Source organism: Electrophorus electricus, chromosome 4 (genome assembly GCF_013358815.1).
Source record: "Electrophorus electricus isolate fEleEle1 chromosome 4, fEleEle1.pri, whole genome shotgun sequence".
NCBI classification, from domain to species: Eukaryota; Metazoa; Chordata; class Actinopteri; order Gymnotiformes; family Gymnotidae; genus Electrophorus; species Electrophorus electricus.
In genome coordinates this window covers 23566092-23581565 of record NC_049538.1, presented here as the reverse complement: position 1 = coordinate 23581565, position 15474 = coordinate 23566092, and the positions used below count along the sequence as shown (strand labels likewise).

The 15474-nt window shown below is 37.9% G+C and overlaps 2 protein-coding genes across 3 annotated transcripts; one reads left to right on the top strand and one right to left on the bottom strand.

Annotated features, from left to right (window-relative positions):
• Positions 1-3826: 3826 nt before the first annotated feature.
• si:dkey-30c15.2 (uncharacterized protein LOC558938 homolog) lies at positions 3827-9334 on the bottom strand. 2 transcript variants are annotated; one of them, XM_027015139.2, is made up of 12 exons: positions 9193-9334; positions 8995-9038; positions 8310-8373; positions 6951-7091; positions 6274-6396; positions 6092-6132; positions 5780-5917; positions 5508-5559; positions 5332-5403; positions 5090-5228; positions 4891-4961; positions 3827-4714 (listed from the first exon to the last, which is right to left on the bottom strand). In XM_027015139.2, the coding sequence occupies exons 1-12, from the start codon at positions 9223-9225 to the stop codon at positions 4565-4567; spliced, it is 1068 nt and encodes a 355-aa protein (XP_026870940.2). In that variant the 5' UTR covers positions 9226-9334; the 3' UTR covers positions 3827-4564. The 2 variants fall into 2 exon arrangements, with proteins under 2 accessions (XP_026870940.2, XP_035381493.1); XM_035525600.1 differs by having other exon boundaries at positions 6292-6396.
• A 2131-nt stretch (positions 9335-11465) lies between these two features.
• LOC113580532 (ADP-ribosylation factor 4-like) lies at positions 11466-13968 on the top strand. Its single transcript, XM_027015138.2, has 6 exons — positions 11466-11662; positions 12250-12330; positions 12567-12676; positions 13386-13457; positions 13584-13709; positions 13793-13968. Exons 1-6 carry the CDS (start codon positions 11596-11598, stop codon positions 13877-13879), a joined length of 543 nt encoding a protein of 180 aa, XP_026870939.1. The 5' UTR covers positions 11466-11595; the 3' UTR covers positions 13880-13968.
• Positions 13969-15474: the final 1506 nt, after the last annotated feature.

Here is a 15474-nt window from a genome sequence, read left to right as displayed (position 1 = left end):
GAGTGTATTGTTGTTCAGAATTGCATATTCCCTTGGGATGAGAACAATTGCCAAGCTCCCTCTGTGTGTGTGTGTGTTTTCCTATGTCTGTGTTATGTAGGTGTTGGTTCATAAGACTTGAGAACAGCAGAGCTCCAGGAGGTGCTGGAACCTCCACACTATGCGCGGAGGGACCTGAGGAGCTGCTCAAGCTGTCCAGGGAACTGGAAGGTTTCCAGAAGTGCCGCTGCTACTCCACCACATCCCACTGCATTCATGAACATCACTGTGGCACTGCAGCATGGGCAATGCCACTCCCACTGACAACCAGAACATGACAACCAGAACACAGTGCCTGCCCCAGAGATTTGAGGACCCGAATGGAGGACAGGTGGCTCAAACCTCCAATGGCACCCATGTATGGCAGCGCAGACACAGCCCTCACACATGCTCTTTCCCTGGTGGTATGCACACACAGCTTGGGCACTGCCCAAGCCTGGGGCTGTGCTGGAGAGCAGAGAGTTGGGACTTGGAGAAGTGCCTAATGGAGACCATTGGCTGTGCAGAGGCACCCATGTGTTGTAGCAGGGTTGTCATGGAGTGTAACCATACCAGCCCCATGCATCAGCACTCCTTATCTATGGATTTTTGAAAGGGGTGGGCAGGTAAGCAGAAGATACCCGTGTCTGATAAATTAAAGCCTACAAACCCTCCAAACCCACAGGGCCCACTGAAATGTTCTTTCTCTGTGCTCTTTCTTTATTCAATGTTCTGTGAATTCACCCAAGTTGACTTTTGTATCAGACTTTGAAGTAGACTTTGAAGTAGATTTTTGTGTATACTGTGAAAATAAAGATATACTAAGAATGTTGGTTTAGTAACCTCTGCTCTCCTGTGACCTTCAGTGAATGTGTGTGGACACCTGCCAGTCTTCACAACTGCTCTGCTCTTTTATTCAATTTTGTTGACATTTTTACATATTTTATGCAATTGTAACCCCCCCTCCTCCACCCTCCACCCCCCACCCCTAGACAGTTCTACACAGACCTACTGTGTAATCCCCCTTTACTTTTCAAATTTGTAATGACTAACTGGTTGCATCATCATGGGTTTAGAGGACATTTGGCACTGTATATTGATGTTTCGGTAAACAGCACTGTTCAATTTTCAGCACATCAAGACTAGTTTTGTACTATGCTGATAAAGGATTAAGCATTTGAGCCTCATAGCAACTGGGATATCCTCAGCTGTGGGGCCAATGCGGTCAACACTGTACTCTTTGCATTATTCTAAGATTTACACTTTCAAAGTCGCATGGGAAGCTGGGGGAAATTGCTCTCAAAACGTTTCTAGTTACAGAGGACTTCTCAGAACTCTAATAACTGTTCTTAACATTCCAGTGTTTTTTAGAAACTGGCCCCTAGTTTAACACTCAGTAGGGAAACTGAAAAGCTGTATATATATATATTTTTTGAGGATAAGGAGTATTTTCTGGAGTTTATACCTGGGCACATTCAGGACTTAAAATGAACAAGATTATTATTTTTTGCTATGTTTTTTATTATTATTTTATGATAACAGTTCTATCGTAATACTCTTTAAATAAACATTTGTATGAATGGCATCATCATCCCATTCTTTTCACACAGAAATAAGTTTTGAAATTATGTTTGGTGTATATACACTGGGTCCTTAATTTATAGAACACTGTTGGATCTTGGTCATAAATACAGCAAATAAAATTTGCTTTGAACATTTTTTGCTTTGAACATGTTTGTTTCCCACAAACTTCCCTTTTTTAGGTTGCTTTGGTATTAATGCTGTGTTCTAGTATTTGAGATCAATAGTGAAAGAGTAGTTGTGGTATTGGAAGGAATAAAGATTCAGGTGGCTGACAAAAAAACATGAACATTAACATGAAGGCCTTTTGATTTAATAATAAAGATAAAGAAATAGACATTAATAATTTAATAAAGAAATCATTTGTCTCTTTTACTTTTTCCCTCAATAAAAGGTTAGGGTTCAAATTCTGTCTGCCATTTGCCATAAGTGGTCACTGATGATGCAGGAGTTGCATTCTCACTGACACCTCCCTCTTCTCCTCTGTGTAGTGATCCATCTGCTTGACTGCATGCGGGACTCTTCAGCATCATAGTGTGTGGCTCTGTATCTGAAATGTGTCTTTCTGTTGGGTGGCTCTGTGTCTGAAATGTCTGAAGTATTTGGCAACCTACTGAATGGGAAGTCAAATTCAAAGTCAAATTTATTTATATAGTGCTTTTTACAATAGCCGTTGTCACAAACCAGCTTTACACATGTCCGTATCTAAGCCCCCAGTAAGCAAGCCAAGGGTGACAGTGGCAAGGAAAAAACTGCCCTACAGCATGAGGAAGAAACCTTGAGAGGAACCAAGACTCAAAAGGGTGAGCCCATGTTTGGCCACTCCCTTATGAGACAAGGGGCATTTTTGGTTCCTTACTAATTCTGATTAATAATTCAAAATAAGGAGATTTGTACTCATAAATTAATACAAATGTGGAAATCTTTAGGAACTACAAACTACATACACATTGGAAAGAAGTGTGTGTGTGTGTTAATAAAGATCAAGCACACAGTCATAAACAGGTTTGGTGTGGTTCAACAAGACCACAGATTGTTATGGATCTCCTGTCGTGTCTAAATTCCAGCATTCTAAGCTGTACAGATCACTTGCTGTGTCACTAACAGTGGCAACAGTCACTTGAATGCTGCTGAGTTGTTTGGATGAGTGGACTGATTTTGGATGGACAGTGCATGCTGGAACACCCGAAAGATTTCTCCCTGAGAATGTCAGTTTTTAGGTTCAAGTTGCATTTCAATCAGACCTTTAATTTAAATTAATTTAATTTAATTTATTATTTTATCTTTACCTTTTATTGAAAGGTGTATTTTGTTTGTTGGTGTTTCTTTTTGTAGTACTTAGGGGACTATGACAAGCTATTTACAGCCAGGTCATAGTCATATATACTTCAGCGTCTCATCAGAGTCATGATAGCTGCTATCAGCCAAAATGCCAAATGGATAGTTGATTGTTGTTGTAAAACTAGGTCAAGTTTGATTACCTTTGACGTAGATGTAACATCCTAAAAAGGTTTATCTGGAGAGGCTGAGACTCTGTTCACTAAAATAGATCTATTCATGAAGTACATAGGCAGTGATGATCTTCAGAGAAACATCCACCTCTATTACCGCCTTTCTGTGATGAAAAAGCATAAATAAAATCTATTTGATGAACATATCCAACCTGCTGTACAGTATGTACAGAGAAAACACACACACACACACACACACACACGCACACACGCACACAAATTTATGTACGAATTCAGAACTGGAAAGCTGCATAATTTTTGTACCTGTATTTGCTGTATTTTTGTACAATTATCTAATTTAGTAAACTTGTGAATGTCTAGGTAATTAGCTGATAGGTCAATTCAAGTGTGTTAAATAAGGGAAAAAACTAAACTCTGCAGTTTAGTGTGCAGTTACACACTTAAGTAACCCCTAGCCTGAACTACGCATGAACTAGTCATATCTGAACTTTTGTTTTACCCATACAATGGCTTGTGTACTTTACCTTGACACTAGTGCATATCTCATGACTGAACTATAATCTGCCCATATAAATTCTGACCCACATAGTGGTCCAAAGAAACATACTGCACATACAGTGCTCAAATACTAATACTGAAGTACACCAATTCACACAGTGAATAATTTACTCAAGTGTGGCAGACACAGCTCTAAACTTTGAGGCCATTATGAATAAAACTGTTATCACCTTGACTACTTTATTTCACAGGGATATTATAATGTCTGGGCAAAGTACATGAACAAACAGGTGGAACAAATCATTACAGTCATTGTCTGGCCTTTGTTAACATATGCAGTAATGATCCATGTCAGAATTATCTTCTGTATAACCATATAAAATCTGTAGAACAATAATGAATGGCAAAACCTTTTCCAAGCTTAAAGTTATGTTTATGCACTTCTACATATAATCAGTTACAACACCAATGATCTATATGCGCTGATGGTGGACATGTTATGGCATCATGTTCTTTTACTCACAGTACATCCTGTGTCACACAGTGCTGTGTGCTGATTTTCTGAGACATGATACTGTAATCTGGAACACACTGAAGGTTTAACATACAGTCCACTGGACTACACTAAAAGTGGTGAACAGCTCAAGGAATAGCTAGTATTTGAATTTTAGAACACACCTTTGCATTCTATGTAGTCTGTGAATGATATGCTACTGTAAATATTTTTATGCTAAAATGTAATATCAGGTTTCAAACACTTCATGACCATAAATATAAGAAGATCAATACAGAAATGAAGCAAAGCAATACAATGTAAAGTAAAAAATACAACAAAGTACTACAATATTCCAGTGGCAAACATGAATTATACAATCAATCCAGCTCCATCTTTATAACTGCTTCCTAATAGCGTTTAGTTTGCACAGTGATAATCTTCTGCTATAAAGTCTGGGGTGAGCAGTGTGAATTGCCTCCAGACTGCTGTTTCCTCCCTGTCACGTCTCACTCAGAGACTGGTCAAAGAAGGCTTGGTTTGTATAAGACAACAGAGGCAGTCTCTCTCCAAGCACAGCTTCTCTGAAGTTGCGCCGTCTCCAGGCATACACAATGCTGTTGAGGAACCCCTGTAGTGAGATAGACATAGCCTGCAGGATACACACCAAACATTAGTCATCTGAACCCATTATGTATGAAGAGAACTAGGAGAAGAGAATCCTGTATCTGAGGACTAGGCCATGCTGTTGCTACATCTAAGGTTTCATTTCAACCACTTTTAGATTTTTAGATATTTGATCATACTGTAGAGAATTTTCAAACACACCTGCATGACAAAAAGAGGGAACATTCTATCCGTCTCAGAACAAGCAAATGATAAACAAATCACAACGAGAGCTGAGGAGAGAAAATCAGAACTAGTTAATAAGATATCAGTACATATAGACATACTATACACTGTGCATACATCGTGTGTGTGTGTGTGTGTGGGGGGGGGGGGGTTATGTGTGAGAGTGGGCACTCACGTGGTGTCCAGCAGAAGATAATGACTAAGATCATGTAGCGAGCTGAGGAACAAATAGTGCCTGCATGTCTCGTTGAGACTTGGAACATGCCAGCCTGCTCATAATGCCTGTACCAGCTCTGCAATCTCCAGTACACCAGCTGTGAAGTTGAAGAGATTGAGAGCAGTTGGTAATCAGGAAATGTACAAATTAGAGAATTTGCAGACGAGCTCGCTTTGTGTGTGTGCAGTGTGTGTACTCACGGTACAGCAGATGAGGACACCCAGCACACTTGCAAAGATAAAACCCCTAGTGATATTCCGGTGACGCAAATCCTGTTTGAGACAGAAAGCAGAAAGCAAAGGCTTCAGACCATCTGATGACAGTGGATGAGGTGGCAACCTTAGAACAGGAGAGGATTTCTGTGCTTCTTGCTTACCACAGCAGGACAGGAATCATTCTCAATGTGCAGGTGCAGGAAGAGGATGCAGCTACAACAGAAATCAGAGGAACCCATACTTTAGCAGATGAAAGTTGGCACAGACACTCTTGTATTACTATAATTATGTAATACAAGAATTTAACTGACACCAGCAACCAAAAGAAAATTTTCATGGTGGTCAGCAAAATGCTCCCACAATGTCAATTGCCTTGCATTTCTATAATTGTTGGGGCAGTTATACAGTATATACTGTGAACAAGCACTCCTACCTGTTGCAGAACTTAGCATTGGTCGAGCCACTATCATAATTCCTGACATCATTGGATCCTGGAGATGATGGAATATAAGGCACTTGTGTCAGAGTGATGGTTCTGATGTAAATTATGTATCCGATAAGGGGTATGAACCTGGGTGAACACATATGCACATACATACACAATTACATAGCAACCGCAGTTGAAAAATGAAGCATAATTGTGTTTGTTTAGACCAGTAATCCTTTTTCACAAAAAGGTCCTGGTCAGCCACAGGTCAGCACTATGAAATAGCGCTTGTTAGCACCATCAAACAGGTGTACTCACCAAACAAAGACATATAGAATATTAAACATCCACCTTCGGTCCTGTGAATGGAGACAAGAAGAGAGAAAAAAGTTTGTATATACCTCTCTCACCCCTATGTGTATGTGCATTTATACCTCCCTCACCCCTATGTGTGTGTGTGTGTTTATACCTCTCTCACCCCTGTGTGTGTGTGTTTATACCTCTCTTGCCCCTGTCACCTGATGCCTGCACGCTTCCTCTGTTTGCACCCTCCATCCTTGAGCAGTATATGCTGACTCACAGGCGTAAATGATGACAAGCAGGAAAGATATACAGAAGAACATCTTTGAGGGAGTGAGAGGAGAGAGAAGGAGACACAGAGTGAAAGAAAGACAGAGAGAGAAAGAGAGAGCAACTGTTTTAGGTTTGTACCAACTCTGTTTGCTGTTACTAAGTAAACATATTTCATCTTTCTTCTGATCATTGCAAATGTGGACACTAGTTTTCATGCATACTACTGGTCTGATATTAGTATAAGACTTACATGTGACCATGTAAATTGAACAGTCCATTTGTCATAGTCTGACTGTCTTAGTTGACCTAATCTTAACTTGATCAAACATAATAATCCATGCCAATATTGGCCAGATTACTATAGTTACATTTAGACATAAAAACACTTACATTTCATCGCTGGCTCATATTCTGAGATTTTGTAACATTTTGCAACACTATTTAGTTCTGAAGAAAATGCCTCTGTATACCTCAAGTAAATTAGACAGATGCCAATAAAATTAGTACTAGGCTCACAAGACAATATCTTATGTTAAGAGTTATTGTTTTAGGAGGACTATTAAGCTTTTGCAGAATGATTTAGTTGAATTTACTTTTTTCTCACCAGTGACAAAGACAGTCCATCATTGCAGACTACTCCACTTTTGTGTGCTGTTTCATAAGACAGAAAGTTAATTATGGTAGAGCCAATTAAGGCTATTGATGCCAGGAAGTCTGCCAGAGCCAGCTGGAACAAAGGTTTAGCCTGCAAGACAAGCACAGTGCAGGAATAGAATGGGCACTATCTGTACTAGCCAGTAGGTACAGCTCAGATAATCCACCCTATAAAAACATTCATTAATTCCTGATGGCACTCATAAATACCCCCTGCCTCAATAACTCATGTTACTCTGTGATGGTGAAGTAGAATTGTTTTTCATTACACTCATTTCAAGCTATCATATCTGTGAATATAAATTTTAGGAGGACAACATACCCTTAATTCCTTTAATAGGTTTTAAGTCAATTTAGAGGCAGGAACTGGCAATTCATGGTTTTTACTAATGGTTGAATTGCAGGTTAATGTACAAAGAGTCATATTTCTGTATTATCTTAGATCAGTAAAGGCTATCATACTTTATTTATCTGGAAGTATGCATGCAGACCAGTGTTTGGTAAAGGATAAAGGAAGGTTATTTCATTAACCATTAATGATAATAGTGAACCTGCTATTGTACTGTTTTTATAGTATTTATTAACTCTCTCTCTTTCTTTTTCTTTCACTCCCTCTCCCTCTCTTTCTCTTTCGTGTGTGTGTGTGTGTGTGTGTGTGTGTGTGTGTGTCTGTGTAAGGGCATGCCTGAGCATGGCACAATATTTGCCAAATCTCAGTAATCTCTGAACCTAACTGATGACTTTGTGGCTATCCTTTGTATAAAAGGGTGCGATTGTGTAACAAAATGTATGCATTCTTAAAGAAAATCAGACTCACTTAGTTTCATAGTTGTGGTTACACACACACACACACACACACACACACACACACACACACACACACATATATATATATATATATATATATATGATTGTTTGTAATGTATCCCCGTACTCTCTGTGTTGGCTCTATGACCGTGGACCCTGGACAATGACTCTGATTTTAGATTTGCACATATTAAATATCGCTCTTCTTCGCACATGCGTCCGCCTCCTTACGGCTCACCGTTTTATATATATATATATATATATATATATATATATATATATAGAGAGAGAGAGAGAGAGAGAGAGAGAGAGAGAGAGAGAAACAATAAGAAACACACAGAGAGAGAGACAAACAAGAAACACAGAGAGAGAGAAACAAAAACAATAAGAAACAGAGAGAGAGAGAGAGAGAGACTGAGAGACAGAAACAATAAGAAACAGAGCGAGACAGAGAAGGAGAGAGAGAGAGAGATATGCAATGTTCATTTAATGTTTAACTCACTTGTTCAATGAGATGTCTTCTCTTAACAGCTGTTACCACTAGAACAGAGAAGCTTCCAATTATACTGCAACAGAAAGTACAATTTATTAAACATAAAATTATTGAACAGACTGAGCAGTCACAATATGGTCTCACCACAGTGTGGTACATGAGCTAACAATCTAGCATTGTGAAAGTGACTAGACAACATAAAGAACTGCTCCAAAATATCTCTCGCCTGTGTATTGCATAAAATTAACGGGTTTTGGTGGGATTTGGGTCGCTGTCCGTGGGTTATGGTGCTGAAAACGATTTTTGGACGGATTTTAAATATGGAAGGCATTTGCTAATATATGGAGTTCCAACTGTTGTGTGACTGTAGTACAATTAGTCTATTCTGTTATAAATTCACTCGTTTATTGCGATAATCACATAGCCCTCTTGTTCTACAAGTTCTTCCGGGATTAGTTTTGCTACTCGTCAATTTTTATTGATTTGTATCGCGTTGCATATTCCTTTATGCTGCGATGCACATCACATAGGGTAAACGTGAAACCCATGAAGTACAGGTGGAGTCTTTGTTTTCGCAAGCTATTCGTAGATTTTTGTCCTGTAGGCTAGTCCAATTTGTTTGGTCACGTTTATACGTTTACATCAAAGATTGTGGGAAGGTAAACTGTTTAAATTGACAAATTTTAATTTTTACCTTAAACAAAGCGACGAAACGTAGATTGAAGAAAGCACAATGAGCTAGACGAGATGGGGAAAAGCAATTAAAGAAGACAAAAAAAGTAGCAAATTTAAAATATAAAATTCACAATTTGTTAACCACTGAAAAGTAATAAGTCAATCAGTGGTCAAACTGACTTTTATATATGTAACCAAAACTAGGAGCACTGTTCACCTTTTCGTCGGATAAGACAGTACTTGACTTCATATCGACTAATCAGCAGAAATCCAGTTGGTGGAAATCCGAAAAAACGAAGCAATCCGTAATCTACATGCTCGTACTGTGTCACTTCAAAATGTAGGCTATCCGATATCACGCCTCGTTGTGCGCCTCTTCAGCCTGGACTTTGAACCTTAATGCGCTGGTTAAGGGTGTTTCTTTTGTGCATAGTAAGACATTTATGATTAATATACAGGGTTCTTCCTGATAAAATGGGTTAATTATTCAAAATTACGACATACAAGGCCATAAACAAAGTCAAGTTTATTTATATAGCACGTTTAACAGTAGACGATATCTTAAAGCAGGAACCAAGTCCCTAATGAACAAGTCAAACGTGACAATAGCAAGAAAAAACTCTGAGGGGTGAAGGAAGCAACCTTAAATGCCCTGGTATTGCCTTCCAGTTTCTCTTTCATTTAGTCTGTTATAATTGCATGACCAGTATTGACGACGTCACTAAAATTAGTTTGTGATACCCTCTACTGGACAGAAGTAGCTTATTCTGATTAATGGGAAATCAACAAGATCAGACCTGTGCAACAGAAATTTCAACAACAGGAAACTGGCAAGACCATTGACTTGATTCAGACTTGATTAAAACATTTTAAAAGGCTAGGCGCTATAGTACTACAATAAAATAGAGCTTTTTTAAAATCATACTTTAATAGTAAGATATAATCTATATTTGTTTCTGTAGATGTTGCCTAGCAAAAGAGTGGTCAACACTGCTGTAATAAAAACAAAATTACATTGATTAAAAAGTTTATACTAGGCATATGTTATTACAGTATTAAAGTATACTTTACTTCAATTTAGAATTATACACAGAGTCTGTGGGCCTACCAAAAGTTAGAGAGATGTATTTGAGACCCAGATATACCAAATCTGTGTTTTCATTCTATTCAGGTTAATCTTGCTCTTTTGCGCACAAATAAACATACACAAAGGCCTACAAAGTGTGTCTATATAGACCAACGTCTACTTATCTACTAATTTATATCATTATAATCTCTCCCCTTCTGATGTAAAATGAGTGGTCCTTATGCGTTATTGTGTATTGTGTAGTGATTGTCTTGAACATTTCAGATTTTGATTTTATAGAACAGCCTTACACAAATTAGGGCATCCCGGTGACACCATGACTGAATCTTGTTGAAACATGAGTGAATTTCAAAAGTACCAAGACATGCGTTAGATCAGGCTACATTGACATCAGCTACACGAGAACGCGAAGGTAGTCCATGCTAGATTAAGACATTTTGCACCGAAATCTAGCTATCAAATTTAAATAACCGTCAACGTGTAACCAGGTTAAGATACACTTATGTTTCTTGTGAATTACCCTAAAACAGCTCATTTAGTGTTTTTTTTTATATTAAGACATTTTGCACCGAAATCTAGCTATCAAATTTAAATAACCGTCAACGTATAACCAGGTTAAGATACACTTATGTTTCTTGTGAATTACCCTAAAACAGCTCATTTAGTGTTTTTTTTTTATTTTACATCTGTATCTCCTACTTCTGTGTATTGTGTAAGATATTTAAATTTCGTTCTCTAAATGTTTAGTTCCAATTGTAACCAATTTGTTATTTTGAATAGTCCCATTTTAACAATCTGATTCTAATGCTTGCTCATTAATGATCGTAGACCTATTTATTATTTTATGTTAGGCTACTTGTGCATTCGTGTTTCTGTCACAGTAAAGGACCAGACACTCACTACTGCCTCGTCTCTTCATTCGAACACAACGCAAGATCACAACCGGTGGACAGAATAGACGGGTTATGTTGTTACTGAACTAACAAGGAAGATTCGGCAATGACGTCGCTTACTTATGAGTACCTTCTTAAAAAAACAAAAACGCGCACATAAGCAACGAGAAAATTTGCTAAGAAGGAGCGGAAGGTTAACCAAACAGGGTTACCCCCGGCCCTGTGACGAACGCCAAAATACTTTCAGAGATTTTCTAAATGGTCTTTAAGGAAGTAGGCTATTTGATTATAGAACTATTGCTCAGTTTATAAGGGACATATTGTATTGAAAATACATAGAGAATATAAGTCTACACACATACGTTCTGGTATGTGAATAGCACAACTCTGATAAGTTATGTTTCCTTTTTGAAAATTTCACCAAAAGACAGAAACAATATTATTCCTCTTGAACGTCGCAATTTCGACAGGAAATGACGAAATGTCTTCCACGGTGGCCTCTAGTACGTGGCAGTACGCAAGCGCCAAGTTACCGGCTTTGCTGTGCAGCCTTTTTTGTATTGCTGTAGGAGACTTCAGTGAAAGGACCCACCTTGTAGAATAATCGAAGTCGTGATTTAACGACACATTTAAACACACGATGGGTTTGACAATTTCGTCACTTTTTGGAAGGCTTTTTGGAAAGAAACAAATGAGAATACTTATGGGTAAGTGTGAAAAGTGAATGGGTGTTATTGAGTTAACTAACGCTAGCTGGCTAGTTAGCTAGCAGTAGCTATCTTCTAGCCAGTTTACAATGAACTGGTCACTTGATGGATAGGTTAGCCAGCTAGCTAGGTTAGCTAACGTGATAGCTGGTGTAAGTTAGCTATATTATTTATAGATAGCTGAATTAATTAGATTTTTAGAAAATAATGCTGTCTATTAGTATATTTCTAGGTATTTTAGTATAACACTTAGCTAGCCAATTGAGTTAGATAAGTAGCTAGCCAACTAGCTTGTAAGGTAGAGTTAGCTAAGTGAATGTCACGCACCTACGCTTCCCCGCTGTGTTTTATCGGTTCTTAATTATAAATTCGTCTTTGATGACACATTGTACACTTAAATTTCTAATTATGTCCTGTTGTCAAAGAAAGAAAGAAAGAAAGAATCACCTGAAAATGTTTTATTTGTTACTGATTGTAGGTTCTCAGTTGTGTCTCTGAAGTTTAATGTACCACAGAACTTTTGTTACGTGGTTTAGATTGACCAGGGCCTGATTCATTATTCTTTCAAAATTTCTCTTTTTTTTCAGTGGGTTTGGACGCAGCAGGTAAAACCACAATACTGTACAAACTGAAACTTGGAGAAATTGTGACAACCATTCCTACCATAGGTAAGACCTTTCAGGGAAATATTTGTTCTGTTATTTTAAAAGACTAAATTCAAGCTTATCTGCTTTAAAAAGCCCAACCTTTTTTGAGGAATATCATATATGATATGTGTGCATTTATCACATCTTATTTTTATGAGTTATGCAAAAGTCCCTTCTAGTCTGTTAGGTGTGTATATAGTTTTATTCTAGCCTGGAGTGATGACATGTTAATGTTGCTGTTTTCTTTTGTTGGGAAGGTTTTAATGTGGAAACCGTTGAATATAAAAACATTTGTTTCACTGTTTGGGATGTTGGTGGCCAGGACAAAATTCGTCCACTCTGGAGACACTACTTTCAGAATACTCAGGTATAGAATTGTGTTTTTATTTATTGTGACTTAAGAAAATAGAAGGTCTGTGGTTCCTTTTGCATCTTCAGTGACTAAGCTAAAAGAAGGTATGGTGTTATGGATGCATTGTAGATTCTCAGTCTGATACAATTTCATTGTGGTACTAGACTGAGTAACAATGTGACGGGTAAATGGTTCACTGACTAACACAAAGCCGACCATCTCCCATGATCTGAGGGCACAATCTAAATCTGTTAACACTGAGATTCTTTTATATGTTTTTAGTTTTTCTTGTTGAAGTTCTTTGATCTCTCCAAGCTGATAAATAAAAACAACTTTTAATACTAAAATGCCACACTTTGGATTTCTGAAAGGGTAAGGATGTGTTCAAACATCACCTTTGAAATCCCGTGTCTCTTCTGATGCAGTGGCTCCAAAATCTGTGATGGATAGTATCAAACCTACTTAGTTGATTTGATCTACCGATACAATGAAGTGGTGCCACACCATTTCTGACTTTATGATTTTTGGTCACTTATCGCACAAATGCAGTAAACACCCACAATCTTTTGTATAAACCTTGGTATTTCTCAAGATTGTTAATTTGCATGTTTATAGGCACTGGAAATGGAGGTTCACAGTATTTCAGAGTTGGATGCATAAATTTTGATGAATTTATTAGGACAAAAATTTATCACAATTTATATACTGTGCTCTTTTTGCCCAGGGTTTGATCTTTGTGGTGGACAGCAATGACAGAGAGAGAGTAGCTGAGTCTGCTGAAGAGCTCTCTAAAATGGTAAGAGTGCTTCTTGTGTTATTTTTAATCTTTACTCTCATAAATCAATATTCCCCTGTCGGCGCTCTCTGTCACTAGTGAGTGTTGATTTAATGCAGCATTGCCTAATTTCCTATGCTTTTGCAGTTACAGGAAGATGAGCTGAGAGATGCTGTGCTGCTTGTGTTCGCAAACAAACAGGATCTACCTAATGCCATGGCAGTTAGTGAGCTCACAGACAAACTGGGCCTGCAGAGTCTACGCAGCAGAACGGTACACACACACACGTGCGTGCGCACAAAATGTGACTGACATTTACTTCCTCAGATTAAGATTTCTTTGTCTTGTCTTTGCAGTGGTATGTTCAAGCAACCTGCGCTACACAAGGCACTGGGCTCTATGAAGGACTTGACTGGTTGTCCAATGAGTTGTCTAAACGCTAGTGCCTGTGGCCTTGTGAGAGTGTGTGAATTTTAGAAAGAAAGAAAAACAATCTATAGACTCTGTTCTAAAGAGTGTGTGTGTGTGTGTGTGTGTGTGTGTGTGTGTGTGTGTGTGTGTGTGTGTGTGTGTGTGTGTGTGCGCGTGCACGGGCGTGCGTGCGTGAGAGTGATTGGTTTGAAAGGTGATGCGGCGCCATGAAGCACTCTCACTAGCCTTTGTCTTATCTTTTCGATACCTTATTCTGAGGTTATACTACTCTTCATTTTTTTTTCTCTTCTGAACCACATGATTTTATATTGATAATGCTTCAAATTGCATGATCACTTAACTGTGAGAGCATTATGAAAACAGTTGAGCTGACTGAAAACTCTTTAATAGTGGACCTTCTCTTAAGATAAATATGAGTATGAAATCACTTAGCCAATGCACCTAAGGTCCCACAGTGTGACTTGGTGCTTCCTATGCTAACCTGCAGCAGATGCATTCCACAGCATTGTTCCTGGCACACATTAAAAACATGGTACACTGAAATAGAAAAGAAACAGCTCAGATAGCCTCAAGACTAATATGTCTGTAATTCACATAATGAAACTAATGAATTTTTATTCAACTGAACTGTAATTTCCCATTGCAAAGTACTGGAACATAAAGCAAATAATGGTACTGTTATGCTACATTCTTCAACAGTACAAAACTATGTAACAATTTGTAACTGTTCAAAGAAGAATGTGACTGTTGGGACTTGTTTGCTACATAAGTGTTTTCTTTCAGTCTTATCCCTGCAGTTTTGAACAGTAAGTAAGATGGGGAGATATTCTCTTCATATTGCAGCATGCTCCATCATGGGAGTAAATCTACCAATGTGGAACAAGTGACATCTCACATGGGGGGGGAATAAAAAAATTTATATAATTTTTTTTTTTCTCTTCATTACTTTCTCCCCTCATCTTAAAATGGTGTACCTTGAGCAAACTTGAAGCTGACAATTGCAAAGCATCTTTTCAGTACAAAACATGGATAGGCAATGGAATGCAATAATGGTATGTGTGATGATGTTTGCCTTGTTTTCTCATTGTGTTTTGATTTTAATGTTAGCTGAATACTGGAATATGATAAATGTCTGTTTGAGTTTTACATGTGCTGTATGAAGTTTCACATACCCTGCTTTTCCTAAATAAAAAATGTTTCCAGAAGCTAGCATTTGCTAGGGTTTTAAATATTTCTACTCCTGTTATAAAAATGGTGGGAACTCTACAAATTAGACAGCAAATAAATGTTACATTGAAAAGGTAAAAGGTACTGAAGTAACTTGTCTTCACTCATACATTCCTTATTCTCTCTTTAAAGTCATTCTATGTGCAGGGACAGGTGGGGCTTTGGTGTCTTGATACATTTGATGATTTTGTAACCAATATCGCTAGGATAATACTTAAGTCAATTAGCTCTATATTACAGATGCATTTTAGGCAAAGCTTAAAACTGCCTAATGTGAACATTATTAATAATTGAAATTATGATGACTTAAAACTTCATTTTCTGCAGCTTTAGTTCTTTCTAAACATGAGTTTAGAACTTAAAGTGCAAAGTACAGTAT